We start from the raw sequence: 19902 nt of genomic DNA, 5'->3' as shown, positions 1-19902 counted from the left end.
TTTTTGGGTAAACTTATCCTTCACTAACTTTAAAGACGATTAAAATGCTTTCCTAGTTTGGAAAACATTCCTGATATTAATCCAAAGCTGGTTCGCATGAATGTCATCCCCCAAATCGGCCAAACTGGTAACCATTTTCAAAAGCTCTGGGCCTCACTTGTGCAGTGCTAGATAGAACAGGTACATTTCAGAATAATTCAGTCATGTTGTTCCTCTCTTATTTTCATTCATAGTTTTATTTTTTTTTTCAAAGGCACAATGCAGTTTAACATATAAAGAGTAAAAAACTGATGTGTTGCACAAAAATGATAGATATTGCCAATTTTGTTAAACGCATGACCTGCTACACTAACTTAATAGGAATATTTAAAAGCTGAACATGATGTTGACTGAGCTTTAAATCTCCTGGGAGAAGAAGGATGCATATTGTAATGCATTGCCCCTCAAACTTTTTTCTTCTTGCAGTAGCAACAGACGATGATGATGATGAGTATGATCAACGTAGCAATGACTACACAAATTATTCTTGCAGTGGGACAAGTGTTCATGGATGCTGCAGGAAGGATGAAGAGGGATGTATATTTTAATGCATTTTTGTCAAGATCATTTGAAAATATCAAGTTTGCAGATTATTAATGATGAGGAGGTGTTAAAGTGAGGTTTTGCTCACGTGGCATGACTGAGAGGGTGATGTTACAGGTTGCAGAGCGGATCTTGTTACTTGAGGTGCAGATGTAGTTTCCTGACGTATCTGTCGAGATATCGTACAGAGACAGAAAGCCTCCCTCTGAAAGACAGAGAGACAAACACGCATCATTGCTGTCATTATTTTATTGCTGTCGTATATTATGTCATACATTTTATCAATTAAATACTACAGAGGTTTCTTCTCATAAAAAAGTGCACTTGATGAATAATTGATGCTATTTAAAGTAGTCCCTGGGATTGTCATTGTAGATTTTGGTTATTCATTGGTGTGATGCAGTAGAGTGAGATGGTAGTTAGGTAGGTCATAATCAAAATAGACTAAATTGTGACTACTTTAATGTTACCTCAAGATACTTTCAACATCATCACAATATTTTTTTCCTTGTGTTTCTTCTGCGCAGCCTTATTCTGGATCAATCACCCCGGCCTCTTCAGCCTGTCCCCCAGTCTCCCCACTGCTCCTCTTTGGGTCACTCAACCTCCAGAGCCCCTCTTCACTGCAAAGTGTCCCTGGGCGGCAGGCTGCTGCTATTGCCCAGCTGCCCTGCTGCTACTCTGCCACCCAGCCTGTCTTGCGAGCCCAGAGACACTGCAGCTGCAACAGCCAAAAAGGTCAGTGTGTTTACTGGCAGGGCAACTACTGCTCACAATACGCTGCATCAGCTCTGCCTCTGGCCAAATGCGAGAAAAACCTCAAGTACAACCCATGAACGCCAGAGAACTATTTTATTTTCTCCAGACTCGGTAGTCCCATCAGAAATGGTGTCACTGATACTTACTGTTGGTTGTTCTGGGATCTGCAACATGGGGAGTGTTCTTGACGTCTCGACTTTCCCACTTATAGGTGGGTTGTGGCGACCCTTTCTCTGACACACACGTCAGGTTAATGTTCTGGCCGTACTCTACCATACCCTGTATCTTACAGATAGGCGTAGATGGAGCAACTAGTAAAAAAGAGAAATGGGAATTAATAACTAACTCATACAACTTGTTTTAACATAAAGATGCCAGCTGATAGATGATACTGACCGAGCTTTGACAGGAGAAAGAGGATGTTTATTTTAATGGATTTTTGTCAAGATTTATTGCTAATACTAAGTTTCCAGATTGTTATTGAGACTGTGTAATAAGAAGGTTTTGCTCACTTGCAGGAAGGATTGAGAGGGTGATGTTGCAGGTTGCAGAGCGGATCTTGTTAATTGAGGTGCAGATGTAGTATCCTGATGTGTCTCTGGAGATATTGTACAGAGACAGGATGCCTCCCCCTGAAAGACAGAGAGACAAAGATGCATCGGGTTAGTGGACACCTTATCTATCAGTCCAAAGTGTGATGTGATCTTGATAATGCAAATGTGTAGTGATGCAGATGAGAGAATTAGTTAGGTAGGTCGTAGTCAAACGCATCTGTTTCGGTTAGGTATTTTAAAACATAACATGTAGTGAATGTGGCCAGGCAACAGCCTCTGATTTTTTTTTTTTTTTTGAAAGTCTAGTGAGTGCCATTGAATCTCCAGATTTGCTCATTACTCTTTGTTGGTGTTCAGAAACAACAGTGTAGTCTTCAGCTTCGTGAGAGCTACAGACCATCCTGTGGTTCAGCTTTAAACAAAAATGCAGTTGAGGATTGACCCGAAATTGATTGCGAGACAGAGGTTAAAGTTACAACTTGTAGAGAGTGACATGACCCTCACTCTCATCATGACCACAGGTGAATAAACCTTTCTTATTGTCCCATCAGGGTATGGACACTGAATACGGAGGCCCATTGGGCCATATTTCAAGGTAAAGTAACATATATGATAGCACGTAACAGCTAGCTAACATTAGTATTCAACCACTTCTGAGCCAACATTACCATTTGATAGTGTTACACAATACGATGGAAAAGTCGTAAATGAAGTCTTAAATATCAACACACATCTGGGACACATTTATTTAAGCCAGAAAGTGAGACGAACAGGATGTAATCAAACAGTAACATTAGCTAAGATGTGGGTGAATGCTAATTTTAGCTTGTGTGTTATCGAATGTTGTTTAACCATGAAATATGTCCCATTGTGCCTTTAGATTTTCACTCATTTTTTCAATTGCTGATCACTTGGCAAGTAGAAAATTGATAACAATTTCTAAAAGTCACTACGTTTATAGGGCTTCCAGGAACACAGCAACATAAAATTATGTTGCTTCCAGCCCTGAGTGGGATGTTAGAGGAACATTTGCGCCTTGTTAATATGGTTTATGCAGAGATAAGTTAACCTTTTCTTAACTGAGAGTCAACTGATATTTTTTTCCTGACTCAACACTCCTGTCAGAAACGGTGTCAGTAAACTCACTGTCAGTTGTTCTTGGAGCAGGGGCACGAGGCGTGTTCCTGACGTCTCGACTATCCCACTTATAAGTGGGTGGTGGCAAGCCTTCCTCAGACAGACACGTCAGGTTGATGTTCTCTCCATACTCTACCTTACCCTGGATCTTACAGGTGGGTGTAGATGGAGCAACTAGGAAAAAAAAAAGAAAATCTAAATAAATAAAAAGGTCACCTTATCACACTTAGTTAGATAATGTAAAATGAGCGCTGTGACATAAAGATGCCAGTTGGTAATACAGTAAAGTAGGGACGTTGGCGAAGTGGTCAACACGGAAAGTTTCCTTTTTATAATCAACTTACATTTAAATACAAAACATACTGACCGAACTTTAACATTTTAATTAGATACAGTATAATACCTGATAGTAAATATGCCACACTAAAGTTTTTTATCCACTTTAAAACAATTATTAGAAACAAATTAAATGTTACCTAGAACCACCAAACGTGCCGTGTCAGCCCGTTTGCCCTCATCATCACCCGGGATCTGGACACGACACTCAAACACCTTGTTGTCTGCTAGTGTGATGGAGAACAGTTTCAGGTTGGCCTTTCCCGTTGCAATATCTACGTCCAGGGAGACCCGACCTACATACGGTGATGTGACGTCAGTTTGTTTATTCAGGGAATAATGAGTGAGGATCAGGATCTGTTAGAGAACGACAGCAGAGGAACATTAAAAGAGGAAGAACGCAAAGTCCTCTTGTCTTCTTATTGTTCTTATTCATAATTAGAGACAGAACACATACAAAGACAGAACACATAGTAGTAGTCTGACCTCTTTAGCACCAGCTTGTGCACCCTCAGCAGACCATGAGATGATAACTAGTTCAGTCCCCTTTAATGGGGTTTTGGGTGTGAAGCTGCAGGGCAGTGTGATGTTGTCACCTCTGACATTCTCATATAACTCCTGTGGGATGTTCACCTGGATGGCACCAACACCTGACAGCACTGTAAGATTTAAAAAACAGAGAATAACGATCAATAGTAGCTGCACCTACATCTGCTGTGGTTGAGTTGATGAAGTTGTTTTAAAGATGCAAATGAAATGTAAGAATTTTAGTTTAAAACATCCAAAAACACTTTCAACAGAATGTGAAGAAAGATTTGGTAAATGACACCTATGTATCGTGTTGAAGAGATATCTATTGAAGTTAGCGTGCTAACCATCTAGCCCCGGACTTGAAAACCACCATCTCTATTTTTGAATTTGTACCATCTGTTGAAAAGAGGAAGACATTTTAAGACTATGGGCTCTGGGAACTTGTGATGGGCATTTTACAGACCTAGACCGAAAACTTCATCCACTGATCAAGACAATGATAAATAAAATAAATTCTAAATAATTAAAAATAGAATTCAAGTAATGGTTGGTTGGCTTGCTGAGTTGTATTATTGCTCATATCTTTGCAACCTTATCGAATGTTTTGGTACCTTTAATACCAAAACATTCGATAAGGTTGCATATATGTGAAAGGAAATGGGTCTAGTTGAAAGCATACTAATAACTGATGATGTTGATTTATAGTTTCTATTCCTGAATTTAAAAAAATCCTAAAAAGAGAGACAAACATGTCTTAGTAATAGTAATAACTCACCCAGGCACAGAAGAATCAAGGTAGAAATCCTCCCCTCCATGGTCAAGACTTTTATCATCTTTATCTAACCGTCACTGATCCTTCTCTGTGCGTTCTTTCTCGCTAAATGAAACACAGATTTAATGGCATCGATTGAGCAATGGGCCTTGTGGGTGTGCCCCCAATTCCTGACTTGGCAGGATGTGTTTTTTCTTATATGCAGGTTTGGATGAAAGCTGCGCTCCTGATAGAGAATAAAAGCAAATCCAGTCTCTGGCCTCCATCTGCTGTTCACAGTGCCATCTCAGTGAAGTGCATGGTTTTGGTAAAATCTTGAGCACTCATATAAAAAGAAGAGAAGGTGCTTTTCAAAAGCAGAAAACAGAGATCACCTCAAGTGACTCAGCATCAGGTTGTACTGTGTGTCTGTGCTGTGCTGCAGCACTACCCAGTGGAGGTGACTGGAACAATGCTGTATCCTGCTGTACATGGAACAAGCCGACACATGATAGGAATGTGTCATTAACGCCTCACCCTCATTTCTAAGGAAAGTCAAGTGAAGTTTCATAGTCGACAAAACATTTTCTGTAAGGACTTTATATTATCTATCATATCATTAAAATAAACATTTATACATAATTAAAAACGTCAAATTTGTCGTTGATTAAACTTTATCCAACAGTTATTTCTCTGCTGATGAGCAATGAAATGCTTTATTATTATTATTACTTATTATCAATTGTTTGTTGGAAAGTTACAATCGATGTTCATAATAAGAAATACTTGCAACTAAAGTATTTAACCATTACACTTACTTTATACATGTTTTATGAGCCATGTTACTGCTGAACTATATATTTACCATGTATTACTGATGGTTATTATAAAGTGTTACCCATGTGAATGCTCTGTCTATCTATCTATCTATCTATCTATCTATATATCTATCTATCTGTCTGTCTGTCTGTCTGTCTGTATATCTGTCTATCTGTCTGTCTATCTGTCTATCTATCTATAAATCTATCTATCGGTGGGGGTGGGACGCATGATCTCAATATTTCTGAAATCCTGACTACGGCCCTTCTTCTGGTGTAATCCAAGTCTTCAGAAGCCCCCAAATTACATAGTCTTACATTTTACAGTGGCCCTTTCATAAAACTACAACACTTAATGAGTTTAGAAATACAATAAAAAACACACATACCACAACACATCACCACACATCTAACCAACATCAAAAATACAATTGACTAATAAGTAGACTAATAAACTTTATTGCATGTAACATGAGGGTTCATTTGGGGTGAGTGGACTACTCTTCATAGAAAAAGACAGCAGTATGGAGATGGATAACTTCTTGAGCAGTGCCTGTTGACCACTGATCAGGAAAATATTTAGTTGACAAATTCATGGTAAAGTAATGGTTGGTCAGTTGTAACCCTAGTTGAGTTTGATTATTGCAATTTAGAAACGAGTCTCGTATGCCTTTAATAAAATACCGTTCAATAGGGTTTCTTTTCTTTGTAAGACAAAATGGGTCAAACCAAAAGCATATCAAAATTTGATGATGTTGATTTCAAGAGTTTCAGCTGTGGCAGCTTGGTAAGGTACAAAGTAAAAGAGGGAAATATTTCTTCCAGGAATAACTCACCCAGTGACAGTAGAGTCAAGGTAGAAATCCTCCCCTCCACAGTCAAGACTTTTATTATCTTAATCTAACCGTCACTTATTCCTCTGTGTGTGCATTTTCTCTAAAATGAAACTAAAGAGATCTTGTGGTGTTGTTTGAGCAATGCGCCTTGTGGGCGTGCCTCAAAATGATGCCTTTTTTTGAGAGAGATCTAGCAGTTTTGATGAAAACGGTGCATCTTATAATGTAAATGTATAATTTAGTTATGCCTTAAGTATATTCATTTCCCAAAAAATACTTTTGATACTTAAGTACATTTAATATCATACTTGACTTTTACTGACATACTTTTTGTATAATTGACTTTCAGATTTACCCAGGTAACATTTTAACCCAATAACTGTACTTTTACTAACCTTGGTACTTTTAACAAATCTTTATGTTTTGGACTGCAAATGGTAAAAACAAAGCAATTTGGGGCATGGGGAATTGTGATAAGCATTTAAATCTTTAGATTAATCGACAATGAAATTAACAGTTATTTTTCTGCATTTGAATGCAAAATTGAGGATAGCCGTTGGTACTGCTGATATTGTTGTCATGGTATTCTGCCAAAGGCTGTGGTAAAAGCTCATGGTTTTACTTCCTGAAGCTATTCATGTTGAGAAGCAACCGCACTCTCTCGCCTCGTAACACCACTCAGTCATGTGAAAGATTAGCTAGAAATGATGCCTGTATTTGGAGATCACAAAGATAAAATCAATCATGTAACTTTCAATTAAGCTTCTTTTGTAACTAAGTTTCTCACTCTGGCACTTATGGGTCATCACAGACAGGTGACTCTGAAGGAAAGATGCAGCACTGTCTTAATCCTGAGTAGTCAAGGCTGAAGCCTGTAAACATTTATACTGCCATCCACCTTTTTATTTATCAGTTTGAAGGTTTCCTGTGAAACCTGCTGCCTCGTCCGTCTGACCACATACTGAACTTCTGCTGTAAAATTAAGATTCAAGTGTCTGACTATAGAGTGAGTGTCACAACAACATCTTTTGCTTGATATTTGTGTAACATTTTGTGCTTCAAGGGCAACCTTCTCTTTGTGTAAATTATTAATTTCCTTTATAACCCTCTTATATGGGTTGAAAAGTACAGTTGCCAGGATATGTTAGCAGTCAGTGCTATTTGCTTGCATACATGTATATGTATATATATGTATCATGTATGTGAATGAGACCATACAGGTTTACTTTATCCAGGCCGACCCTCACCTCTAGTTTCTTTTCCCTATCTCTCATCCCCTCCTTCTCCTCTGCTTAACACTATTACCAATTTAATCTCTTGTGCTCCTGGCAGTCTTATCTTGCCCCCACATAATAACTCCAGACACCTTTCATTCGCTATCTCGTACAATAAAAGCAGGCAGAATTGCTTGGCAGCTCTTGACAAACCACAGAGAATACCAGGGATTAGAGGTGTTCTTTCTCTATGGCGTATTACACCCTGCTGGATAACAGGCCACCATTCTTCCTGGGTTTGTACCTGCTGATGATACAATTCAGTGCATAGCCTGCAAGGGGTCTTAATGGATCGTTACTCCACATAGTGCATGCTGATGACCTGTCAGCCCTTTTTCATCTCTGGTACCTGTAAAGTGCATCACCCTGAGGCAGTCGTCCATAGATACGTCACTTTGTACAGGAACCCGCCGGGCTAAAACAGTATGTGAAGCTACTGGGAAATCAGGTAAATTGGATCAGTCAGTCTGTGAAGCCACCGCATCTCGAAGCCCCCGCAGGAGCACAAAATGACTCACTCTATGTTGCATGCACAGTTTCAAATGACTAGACCTGAATTGAGCTCAGATTTTCAGCGTGCAGTTTTAAACAATCTAAGACCACATTTCCTAAATTTTTCTGAAATGATTGCAATTAAATTCGGTACAGATATTCATGGTGCCCAGAGGATAAATCCTTTTGACTCTGGTGAGTTCCTGGCTTGTGTCCTTGCGCCACCAACAGATTAACATTTCTGTCTGGTGGATGTTCCCTCTGGGTTAAGAGTGCAAGTTGTTTCCCCAAGTGAAGAAGTGTGTCAGGCTCTTGAGTTAGGGTAACATGCAGAGTGTGTTTGAAAGACTGTTTGGTGTGGCCTCAGTAGGGATGCAGGTAATGCATCCCTACCGAGGGATGCAGGTAATGTACTGGGACGTCGTGGTGAAGAGGGAGCTGAGCAGGAGGGCAAAGCTTTTGATTCACCAGTTGGCGACCTTTTGGGGCACGTCCATCTAGAAGACAACTCCAGGGTTGAACACGATGGAGAGATTATATATCTCATCTGGCCTGGGAACACCTCGTGATCCAACAGGACATGCTGGAAACATTGCTGGAGAGAGGGCCTTCTCAACCTTGTCAGCCTGTTGCGACCGTGACCTGGTTCCAGGCAGGTGGTAGAAAATGATGGATAGACAGTGAAATATCTCAACACCTGGAATCAGTTGGCACAAAAGTTTGACTTGACCTTGAAGTTAATTTGTGTCTTTTGTGAAAGCTCTATCTTACCTTTGGAAACAAACTTTCATGCCACCCAATTTTAAGAACTTTTGTGATCACTTAACTCGCCCACTAGCACCATCTTCTGGACAAAATGACTGTCCAATATTTTGGTTGATGCGCAGAACAGTATACCTGCATCAAATAAACATCCACTATGCTTTGTCTTTGTTGATATTTAGCAAATATAAACGTGCTCAAATGTTAAACTAAGATGCTGTATATGGTAAAAATTATAGTCTGTAGAGTCAGAAATAACCATTTGCTTCTTTTTAATTAAAAATATTTATCCTCATCAGGGTCATTTCTAATGGTAGCTTACAATAACACAGATAATACACATATTGGAAAGCAAAACATGATCACTGAAAGGCAACACTGACCTTCAGCTGCAAAGCATATGAGGTTTGAAAGAAGCTATAAATAAAGATATAAGATGGATTCTTTTACTCCTCTTTCAAACCATCTGTCATCTCTGGCCAAGATGTTTACATTGCAGCTCTCAAAGGGAGGACTTTTTTCATTTTTTCACTACATGTAGTTTATGCTTTTCAGTGCGACCAGGACTACACAGATGTGTATACAGGGGAGACAAAACAACCTTTCCATAAATGAATGGCACAACACAGGAGGGCCAAATCCTCAGATAAAGACTCTGCCGCCCACTTACATCTGAAAGGGCAAAATCATTCCTTTGAATGTAGTGTAATGTATACATCTTGGCAAGAGAAGACAGATGGTTTGAAAGAGGGACAAAGGAATCTATCTATGTCAAACTGAAATGACTAAGGAGGTGGCCTACGACTATTATCACCCACCTACCATTCACACCTGTGCTCACCTAGCCCTAGCAACCCACATGAAGGCCAGTTAAGTCAACGACCCACATGAAGCCCTAACAACTCTGAAACTCAAAGCTCACATGTGTCCTTAACGACTCTGTGAGGACACTCCCACACAGAGTTTAAAGTTCTGTGCAGAGCTTTCTCACAAGCTGCAGCTAATGTTAGTTCTTGTAAAACAATGAAAAGTGGGTGGGATAAAAAGACATTTTCATACACATGGGAACCTGCAAGTAGTCCGCTGTTTAAAAAATGTGCAACTATGTCGCAATATTCTAATGTATGGTGTAATCTCTGCTGTAGATCCATTTTGCTGTACCGTGATTCTGTAGCATATTGCATGAGCCTTGCGAAGCTGCTTGTAATCAAATGGTGGCATGGTTCCTGCTGTGTAAGTGAGAAACAATTTTCAGTCTAAGGATATGTTCCGCTCTATTCAAGTAATGTCATACTCAAAGGACTGGGGATTAAATGCCAGGGGCCATTGCACCTTTTCCTGTAGATGTACAGGCAAAGTTGCCGATCAGGAAAAAAGCTAAAAACATGCATCGATTTTGATCCAACATTAGAAAAGAGAAAACTTCAGAGGTCAGCCAGGAAAGTGATAGTTTATATTAATGTTCTTGTTATGAGCATTAGTTAATAGGTAATAGGGCCCTTAGAAGTCCTTATTATATTGTTATTAACATGATTAAGGTGTTAATATATGTATGATAACATGTTTATTGTGAGATTATAAGACAGATATAAGCATTTATAAGACACTTGTTAACATTTTATAGACATTTTAGAAAGTCTATAAAAGAGTTTCTTACAAGCAGGAAATACAAACTGTTGGTCTTAATAAGGCACTGCTCTCACACAAGATAGTGGCAAAAAGTATACTCAACTGTTAGGAAGTGCATGATTAACTGCTTATTGATGCGTCATAATGCATCTATTAATATTACTAATGCAACAAAATAAACGTAGTAAATTAAGGCGTTTGCAATAATATTGAACAGCCTAATCATAAAGAAACTCATTAGATGTTTATCAACGTTATCAAGCGTCAAGAAACTGTTAACAACTTTCTTACAAGCGCTTACAAATGCATTACTATAATAATGAATTAATAACTTAAAATCTGAACTGAACACGATTATTGCGCTATTAGTAAAACCGCACAGGACATTATGTTATTTATGTCATGTTTGATTTCACATTAATAAGCATCTTGTGAAAATTAACCAACACTTGTAGCAGAGAACCTTAAAAAACCCAAACAAACATGGCAAACAGAACAGACTGTCTTTGAGTCTTTGAGCACGTTTTAATTAAACAAGACAAATCGTTTTTCATGCTTCACACATATTGATTGTTCATTATTGGTGCATGTTGAGCTCACTGGGTGGGTGGCAGCCCCTGCAGCAGACCCACCGACGAGGTCGCGCGCAACAACTCTGAAGGTGGACACGAGATTGTCACCAGAATACTTTCGCCTTCGGTCGGCATACATATATCCCTCTGAGCTTGAGGACTGTCTCTTCGGCGGTGAACTCTGTCGGACACTTGGAGAGATGGAGCATCTGCACCCAAACGCGTCGCGCAGCGTCACTGCTGCTGTCCAAAGCTCGGCGCGGACGATGTGGTTCACCGGCGTGGCCATCGCTTCTGTTTACGGTGTGATCAGCGTGTCGGGGCTGATCGGCAACATCACCCTCATCAAGACGTTCTGCTCTGCCAAATCCATCCGCAACGTGCCGAACCTGTTCATGTCCAGCCTGGCGCTGGGAGATGTTTTACTGCTGGTGACCTGCGCCCCGGTGGACGCGAGCCGCTACCTGTCAGAGGAGTGGCTGTTCGGGAGAGTGGGCTGTAAAGTCATCCCGTTCATCCAGCTCACTTCGGTCGGGGTGTCTGTATTCACGCTCACAGCCCTCTCTGCTGACAGGTAGGTATGCTTTTTTTTGTGTGTGTGTTATTATCACCATCTTTAACTTTATTGACCCTGTAATCAGTAACTTTAATATGGCTCCGTGGCATCCAGGTGATCCACATGTCACCTTCCCTCTGTCTCTAAAAACAAATACGCGCCATATGTGCCAGATTGATCATTATCATTCTAATGGAAAGCAAATATTAACTGTTTATTGATCAGGAGACTGTCACGCGCGAGGGAGCTGTCAGCCACTGATCGATTGTTGCAGAATCAGTTGTCAATTAATTGCTGTCAACTAATGATCCAACATGTGAGATGACTCTGGCCTGCTCGGGTAAATATCAGCGTGACAGTCTGGAGGAAATGCTTAATATCAGAATGACCGAGGTGATCGTGGATGTTTTGTGCGCCTAAAAATATGTCTCAGGTTGCTTTGATTAAAAAAAAATCAAACAAACAAAAAAAACATGACAAGAGGAGTTTGTTTGAAATCTGAGGGGAAAACGCTGTGGATCACCTGCTGGTGGGAAAATATTGTGTTAGTCAATTGTGCGTGACTGAATGACAAGCATGCACGTGTTTCCTCTCATGACCTCTCTCATTAACCTGCTCTTATAAATAATACATACTGGTGATGTTTAAATCCGAGACTCATTCTTGGAGTCTCATATTCGGTCGATGATTGAGTGTGGTGTGTCTTCGTTGTAGCTGCGTGATTTACACTCAAAGGTAAATCAGAGGTGTTGATTGCCACATGCATCCATCCATTTAATCATATTTGTCAGGCTGAGGCCGCCTCTTTCTTCTCGCAGCAGGAGAATATTATTGTTACATTTCACTGTCAAACTACCTTGGCAGAGCAGCAATTGTTTTTGTCAGTAAGGTAAATCAATCTGGGCTGAATGAGTGGATTACACTGGGCAGATGGTATTTTCTGGCCCCCTTCCCTACACCATTTGGATATCTGGTAACCAAACAAGATGACTAATCTGCCACACGATTATTATTATGCTTGTTTATTTAGTTTAGTTTATTTATTTATATGTTGGTGTTCATTACAGTTGGTCAGTCCTGCGCTCATTGGTGAAGTACTGTCCTTTATAATACAGTTCATTGTACATTATATACTGTATGTATATTAAAGGCGCACTCTGTAGTCATGGAGAAGAAATTCAAACTCAGAATTTTAATGTTAACAATATTAATGAGGTAATAATACCAACTCAGAAGTATTTATCTTTTCTATATCTGAGTAAACAAGTCGTTCTCAGAGGAAAATAAGGTCCCCAGAACACTGTTTGAAGCTAGAATAGGTGGCAGGGTCCGCCACATATAGACAAAGTAAAAGCATGTAATTGTGTTGCCCTTGAATGTCAGTTTGTTTAAAAAGTGTGGGCTGCGGTGGTGACTCACGCCGACGGCCAGCCCGTAACAATCAACCTGTTTCCCCCTCAAATCAAAGCTCAGCTCATGTGCAGAAAGTACTTTTGTAGCTTCTAACTGGATTTATTTAGTTTCTCTTGTCCTGTTTTTACTTTTCAATTATCTGCTTTGTTTTACTGTTTCATCTCTTTCATTTTGAGCTGTTTTGGGAGTCTTGTTCAGTTACTGCTGGTAAAAAAGCAACATTTTCCTGTAATGCTGCTTCATGATGAAAGCTTTTAAATTACCTGGCTTTGAGGAGGCTTTTATTACGAAGAAGTCATAGGAAAGAAGCTAATTAACCAAATTAGCGGAGCCACTTTGTTAGAGGTTTTCCTTTGATAGCACTGCGGGGATCGAGACAAGTGCATCATTAAGACACACCTTCAAGCAGATAACCAAGTGCAAAACCCTGCAACGTTGAGTCAAACCGAGCAGAGCCAGGCTGGCAGATGTGATAGAGGATGAAAAAAAGGGCAAGTTTAAATAGGCTCTATGTAATATATATATATATATATATATATATATATATATATATTTATATATATATATATTTATGTATTTATGTATTTATATGTATATATATATGTGTATGTATATATATATATATATGTATATATATGTGTATATATATATATATATATATTTATTCAGATTTAGATAATAGAAAAATGTTTCAAAACAGTGGAAACCTTGGGTGCTTTCTCCTGACCTTCGATAAGATGAAACCACTGAAATACCTTTTCCTGCTCTCTGATGCTGACCTTGTGTATTTTTAAAAAGAAAACACACATTAATAAATGGATATATGAACACTGAGATTTTTTTTAAACGTAACTAAAAGATATCTGTTAAATATTATTTAATGTAGACAGTTAATGTCTGGACCCCATATTGGCAAGGAGGCCCTCGGCATGTGCTGAATGTGCCTGTGCCTTTGGAGTTCAACCTGCAAACTCGTCACTGAGCTTAAATCATTAATGTGATTTGTCTGCAACGGTATATCAATATCAACACAATGATGTGTGTAGCCTTTCCAGTGCTACCGTGGGTAATCTCAGCAGGCACCACGGACACAGTTCTGGTTTCGAGCCCATCTTCATTTTGCTTAAACACACTCAACACAAAGTAAAGCAACTCAAAGGGTCCAATCGCATCTTGTGCGTCTCGTCTGCAGCTTCTCCCAGCTGCTCTCCCTTGCATCTCCCCTCTGAGGGTCCAGCACACTGCTGGATTTAAAGGGAGACCTCCATCAGTAAACAGGTGCCAGCTTTGCCAATCGCTCACCTGGCGCTGCTCTTCTGAGCCCTCTCCATCTCTCTCTCTCTCCCGCAGCCACTCCTCGACCGCGCTCACCTCAGCTATGTGGTTTCACTAATATCATTAACATGCAATAAAAGCACACGGATCCCTGTAGCCCTCAGCAGTGGCACAGGATGCTGGTACAGTGCATGTGTGGGAAGCAGAGCATTTTGTTGGTGGCTGACGTAAAGTAAGAAGTCAAACAAAGGATGTGTTTCTTTACTTTTCCCGCCAAATTAAGTGAATAAAACACATGTATAATCATCACTAGTCTTTTCTCTACATAGAATTGTGTCTTACGTATGAACCCATTGCTTATGTAAGGTGACTGAGAAAACATGTTTTTTAAATATAAAATGAATGATCCCTTGATGATTAAACACACACATATGGTCATTCTGCAGATACATTGCTGTCATACACAATTACAGGACTTTTGTTGCAAAAGATGGCAGCTCAGTCTCCAGGCAGAGGTACTAAACTCAGCTTGTGATGTGTTATCAGTTTATCTCCTTCATAAGATTATTGTGAGCAAATGATCCTTGAATCAAGTGATGTTTTCAAAGTGTGTTTTTCAAAGGTTTTATCTAAAACGTCTTAAACAACTGCCTTGAACACAGGCAAGTGGAGGACTAATTCAATTAAAACAAGATTCAATGAAACTGCGGAGGTGGAGAGAGGAAACATAAATGGACTTGTCTGCCTTTGTGTTTAATTTTGCGGATCGCTTATCGCATCACCAGGTTTGAATCTGCTGAAGATTATATGAATCATTACTCCCTCCTGAGATTCATAACACTGCCAGGTTGATGTTATGTCCAAGATGAGACTCATTGCTCCACACTTTCTATATTACTTCTTCAAATTCAACAGGACTAATGTATTTACTTCTACTGATTATCAGATCAGGGACATCAAGAATCAAGAACATCTCCTGGTTCGACGGACTGGGGAAAATATATTCGGCTGACATTTATTCCTGTTGGCTTTGTCACTTTGGCTGTAATTGAATCGGGGTGACTCCTCCAGTGATCCCTTTTAAAACACACATTTTTGGGCTACATGTACGTTACTTGAGTGTGCTTTCACGCAAATATTGCGTTTTTACTCAGCTGCCTGCATTTGACAACTTGCACTCTGCAGATTTGCTGCATTAGAACCCGAGCAGCACATTTTAATTTAATCTGTTTAAGCAGACAATCAAATTTAACAAATACAAACATACAAAACCACAAAAACACAGTCTGATGATCAGATAATTGGTGAATGGCTTGCATATTCAGTACATGTAATATCAGATACTTTAAGACTTTTACTCAAGCACTTTTAATATGATTGCCTTTTTTTTTTTTACATAATATTTGAACATATAATTTTCTTTTTTTACTCAAGTAGGCATATGGCGTTTGGGTACTTTTTTTTTTACAACGCTATTACTGCCAAATAGAGTCTTCACTGAAACAATGTAAGGCTTCCAAACTTGACAATGAAATGTCAAGAAATCTCACCATAGACATTTGGCCATGTTAAAGAAGCTATTAACAATATTTATGTATCAACAATAGATTACATGTGAAATGGGTGTTTGCAGTTATGAACTCAAGGAGAATAACCGTCAGCTCTGCTGTTTCCTGCAGCTTTATTTTTGAATGATTTATATGTATTTTTCGATTACTGTTCTGGTTTTGCTGCCATTACAAACTTTACTACAGGTCCGGATCACTCTCATTGCTCTCATCAGCCCAATAGCAAGCAGCTAGAGAACAAAGTGGAACAATAAAGAGCAAAATATTTTCCTTAGCTGAAACCAAAAACAGGACTATAATAACATTTGAATGAATATTAAAGGGCACCAAGTGTTGAGTGTTTGTCTAGAAAGGGGTGTGAGAGTCATAGTGGTTTCTCACATCGAGATACACTAATCTGTTAAAAAGTTAATCTCCCCAATATATCCACCAGGTACAGGGCCATCGTGAAGCCCCTGGACATCCAAACATCAAGCACCACTACCAGCATTGTACTGCGAGCGGTGCTCATCTGGGTCTTCTCCCTGCTCCTCGCTGTCCCTGAGGCCATCTACTCAGACCTCCACACCTTCAACGTCACCTCCACTAATGAGAGCTTTGTCACCTGCGCCCCTTATCCCCACGCTGGGGAACTGCACCCCAAGATCCACTCCATGGCCTCCTTCCTAATTTTCTACGTCATTCCCCTGCTGGTCATATCCATGTACTACACCTTCATCGCCCGGAGCCTGATGAGGAGCGCCTCAGACCTGCCTGTGGAGGGGAACGTGCAAGCAAGACAACAGGCCAGTGTTAAAACTGTCATTACCAGGGCTGTAGCCTGATTTGGGATATACTGAGGTCACGAGTTCCCCCCATCCCTTACTGAATTTTTTATCTATTAAGGTAACTGTTTATCTGATTTTTCAGATATTTCTTGTTACAATCCGAACCAGTATGGTCATACTTATGGTTCTAAACCTTCAGAACAACACTGACTAAAATTTCCAATGACTGAATCCTGTCAATTAGGTGCCCACCATCTGTTTGTAGTTTTTATACAACTTCATAACCTCAGTGACCTAAAGGTGAACTATAGCCCTGGTGATTAAGTGTTGTATTTTGTGTATGGTGCATTCAAGTATCTAAGTGCTTTCACCAAAATACTGCACTCAAAGGTGCATGATGTAATTTTGGGGGAAGACATTTTAATCAGAAGAGAAAGATCTTGATTTCTAAAGAAACGAAATAAAGCAGCTCTAATTGTTTTCATGACTGAACAAACAGAATAAACAAACAGACCTTAAAGGACATTACAGTTTCATACTGTTTTACTGTGTTTATATGTGGCGGACCCTGCCACCTTTCTACCTTCTAACAGTGTTTTTGAACCTTATTTTCTTCTGCGAACAGCTTATTTATTAGGTTATGGAAAAAGTAAATAGATCTGAGTTTGTGTTATTACCTGATTAACAACATAAATACTAAAATTCTGAGTAGTATTTTCCTCTCTCTTTTTTCTCTTTATCTCTTCTCTCTAATTAATCTGTAATAATAATCCAATAATCAAATATATGATGATCCAATGGTGTATTGGGTTATTCTGCTTCACGATTAATACCTGTCAACACATCCATGCCAAAACATCAGAGCATCTGCCATTACCAAATATGTATGTATGTATACGTGTATGTAAATAGTAACTTACATTACATTATGTCCTTGATGCAACTTGTTGATGAATTAGAAAAACTCACTGTGGACCTCAGGTTTCACACTGGACACAAGCAGCGGTCCGATTTAATCCTGAATAAAAGTCCTGTGCTTTTTAACCCATCTTCCATTACCGACCACCTTCATTTTATGGATTTGTCACCCTTTATACTACTTCTCCTCACTTTCGTCTTTCGTCTCTATGTTACAATGATTGCTGCAGACGCTTGGGGTAATAAGCTGCTCTTCCCTTTGCACTTTCTCTCTTTGGCTCCACAGGTTGAATCGAGAAAGCGCCTGGCCAAGACGGTGCTGGTGTTTGTTGGGCTCTTTGCAGTGTGCTGGCTTCCCAGTCATGTAATCTACTTATATCGCTCCTATCACTACTCCCAGGTAGACAATAAGCACTTTTCTTTGATTCTAATACAGTCAGTGTTGATCTGTTTTGATCAGTTTGAATATACTGCTGTGTAGCTTAGAGAAATCCGTGTCTTTTTACTTAAAAAAATATAAGAATTTACATCCACAGTAAAATGGAAGATAGAGGCTTCATTTACTTTATAAAATTGTTTTCTAGCCATTTGTATTCCTTATATTTATAAGTTTAGCTACTTAATCAAGATAGCATAACAGTTTATCATTTGGAACATCATATTTTGATTATGTCCTTAGATTATTGATTCATTGGCTGTGTTAGTGGCAAAGTTATCAGTCAGTTTAATGGGAGGCTTTGATGGTTTTAAAATACAGCCGATAAAGTAAACATGAGACATATCTATGAACATGTCTTTGTTGTGTTTTCGATTGAGTACATGTCAAAAAGGAATATGACAATCTGTTTTGTTCATTTTTTGCAAAGTGTCCCACATTTTGGAGGGAATCAGAGTTGTACAAGTTAGAATTTCTCTGAGCCACATTGCTTGATTATTCTTAAAAAAAATGGAGGATCGTTTCTGGGTGTAACTGAAGGCAACCCCGAGATGAAAAGAAAAGTGTCTAATGAATAACACTCAGAGCACATTCCCATCTGAAGGATGTCTTCGTATTTGTTTACACCCCCAGTATTCACACATCTCTATTTCCTTTCCTCTTATAAACCCTTTTCATAATCCTCTCCCCTCTCACCACCAGGTGGACACTTCCCTGGTTCACTTCGTCTGCAGCGTTATTGCTCGTATCCTGGCGTTCACCAACTCCTGCCTCAACCCGTTTGCCCTTTACCTGCTGAGCAAGACCTTCCAGAAGCAATTCAATCAACACCTTTGTTGCTGCTGTCGTGTGATCCTGAGACGCTCCTCGCAGAGCTCAACACATTATAACACACGGGTGACCTCTGTCCGCAGCACACATCACTCCGTGGCAAGTCTGAGCATGATCAACGGTGTGCGGCTGTATGCCGTTGATCATGAGGACCAGGAGGACTGTGTTTAAGTGAAGTGACCAACATTATCATAGCCTATCCCAGATAAATCACCGTTGATGTACAGTACTGCTTTGTCTAATTTCGGCCTGTGTAAAATCCTTTCCTTTTTACTGAACATAATACAAAAAAAGATGCCAATGAAAGGATTTTTCTTCTGTGAATATAATCATCTCTGTGCAGTTCGATTAAGTTTGAAGACGGCTGCGCCTCAAGGAGTTATAGAGTGCCTTTAACAAGGTTTGATAACTTTATTGATGATAAAACAAGGTGACATGCTTTTGTAACGATGTTTCCAAAAGATCCAAGTGAATTCAGTGTGCTTTAATACTGTTTGTGGTATCTATTTATATTTGTATGAATATAGTGTGTAATGTCCTGTTGCTGTATTATATTTTATATATATAAGTGTTAGATGCTGTGATAACTGTGACATTTCAACTGTATCTCTAGATATGTATTTTGAATGTTGGTTGTCCTTGGTTACAGGATGTTTATTGAGATGTTTTTGTACACAGTGTGAGAGACAAATCACATTTGTAATTTGTGGGTTCATATTTGCTGGTTGTTTTGACTCAATTTTCATGTAGTTCTCACAGGAATTAAACAGACACTGAGCCTGTGTCACGCTGAAACATATTGCATCATGCGTTTTTCTTTGCTACAGAAGAAACGTCGTACAAAAAAATCTATAAAAACGTCTGTCAAATTAGTGCGCACGACACTGATCTCTACATTACGTCTCATAGTGGAAGTGGAGCCTCATGTGCATCTTTGTACTGTCGTTATGTTTAGACTGTCAGTCCTGTTGACTGTGTATACACCACATAGTTTCGGCATCACTGTGTTCACTGGACATGATTATTCTGCACAGTCACATGCTACGTTTACATCACACCGCAATGTCCTAATTTGGTGCTTCACAGACAGAGAGGATCATGCCAG

At 39.4% G+C, this 19902-nt stretch overlaps 2 protein-coding genes across 3 annotated transcripts; one reads left to right on the top strand and one right to left on the bottom strand.

The window, feature by feature from the left end:
• Nucleotides 1-207: 207 nt before the first annotated feature.
• Nucleotides 208-6344, bottom strand: LOC115579833 (cell surface A33 antigen-like). The gene is made up of 9 exons (XM_030413520.1): nucleotides 6305-6344; nucleotides 4675-4776; nucleotides 3855-4027; nucleotides 3509-3725; nucleotides 3042-3206; nucleotides 1854-1973; nucleotides 1488-1652; nucleotides 671-787; nucleotides 208-553 (listed from the first exon to the last, which is right to left on the bottom strand). Exons 2-9 carry the CDS (start codon nucleotides 4730-4732, stop codon nucleotides 444-446), a joined length of 1125 nt encoding a protein of 374 aa, XP_030269380.1. The 5' UTR covers nucleotides 4733-4776; nucleotides 6305-6344; the 3' UTR covers nucleotides 208-443.
• Nucleotides 781-19592, top strand: grpr (gastrin-releasing peptide receptor). 2 transcript variants are annotated; one of them, XM_030413519.1, is made up of 4 exons: nucleotides 781-1320; nucleotides 16279-16630; nucleotides 17817-17930; nucleotides 18669-19592. In XM_030413519.1, exons 1-4 carry the CDS (start codon nucleotides 1046-1048, stop codon nucleotides 18966-18968), a joined length of 1041 nt encoding a protein of 346 aa, XP_030269379.1. In that variant the 5' UTR covers nucleotides 781-1045; the 3' UTR covers nucleotides 18969-19592. The 2 variants fall into 2 exon arrangements, with proteins under 2 accessions (XP_030269379.1, XP_030269378.1); XM_030413518.1 differs by lacking the exon at nucleotides 781-1320 and adding an exon at nucleotides 11085-11607.
• Nucleotides 19593-19902: the final 310 nt, after the last annotated feature.

This window comes from Sparus aurata, chromosome 4, assembly GCF_900880675.1.
Source record: "Sparus aurata chromosome 4, fSpaAur1.1, whole genome shotgun sequence".
Lineage (NCBI taxonomy): Eukaryota > Metazoa > Chordata > Actinopteri > Spariformes > Sparidae > Sparus > Sparus aurata.
This window is presented reverse-complemented; position numbering and strand designations above follow the sequence as displayed.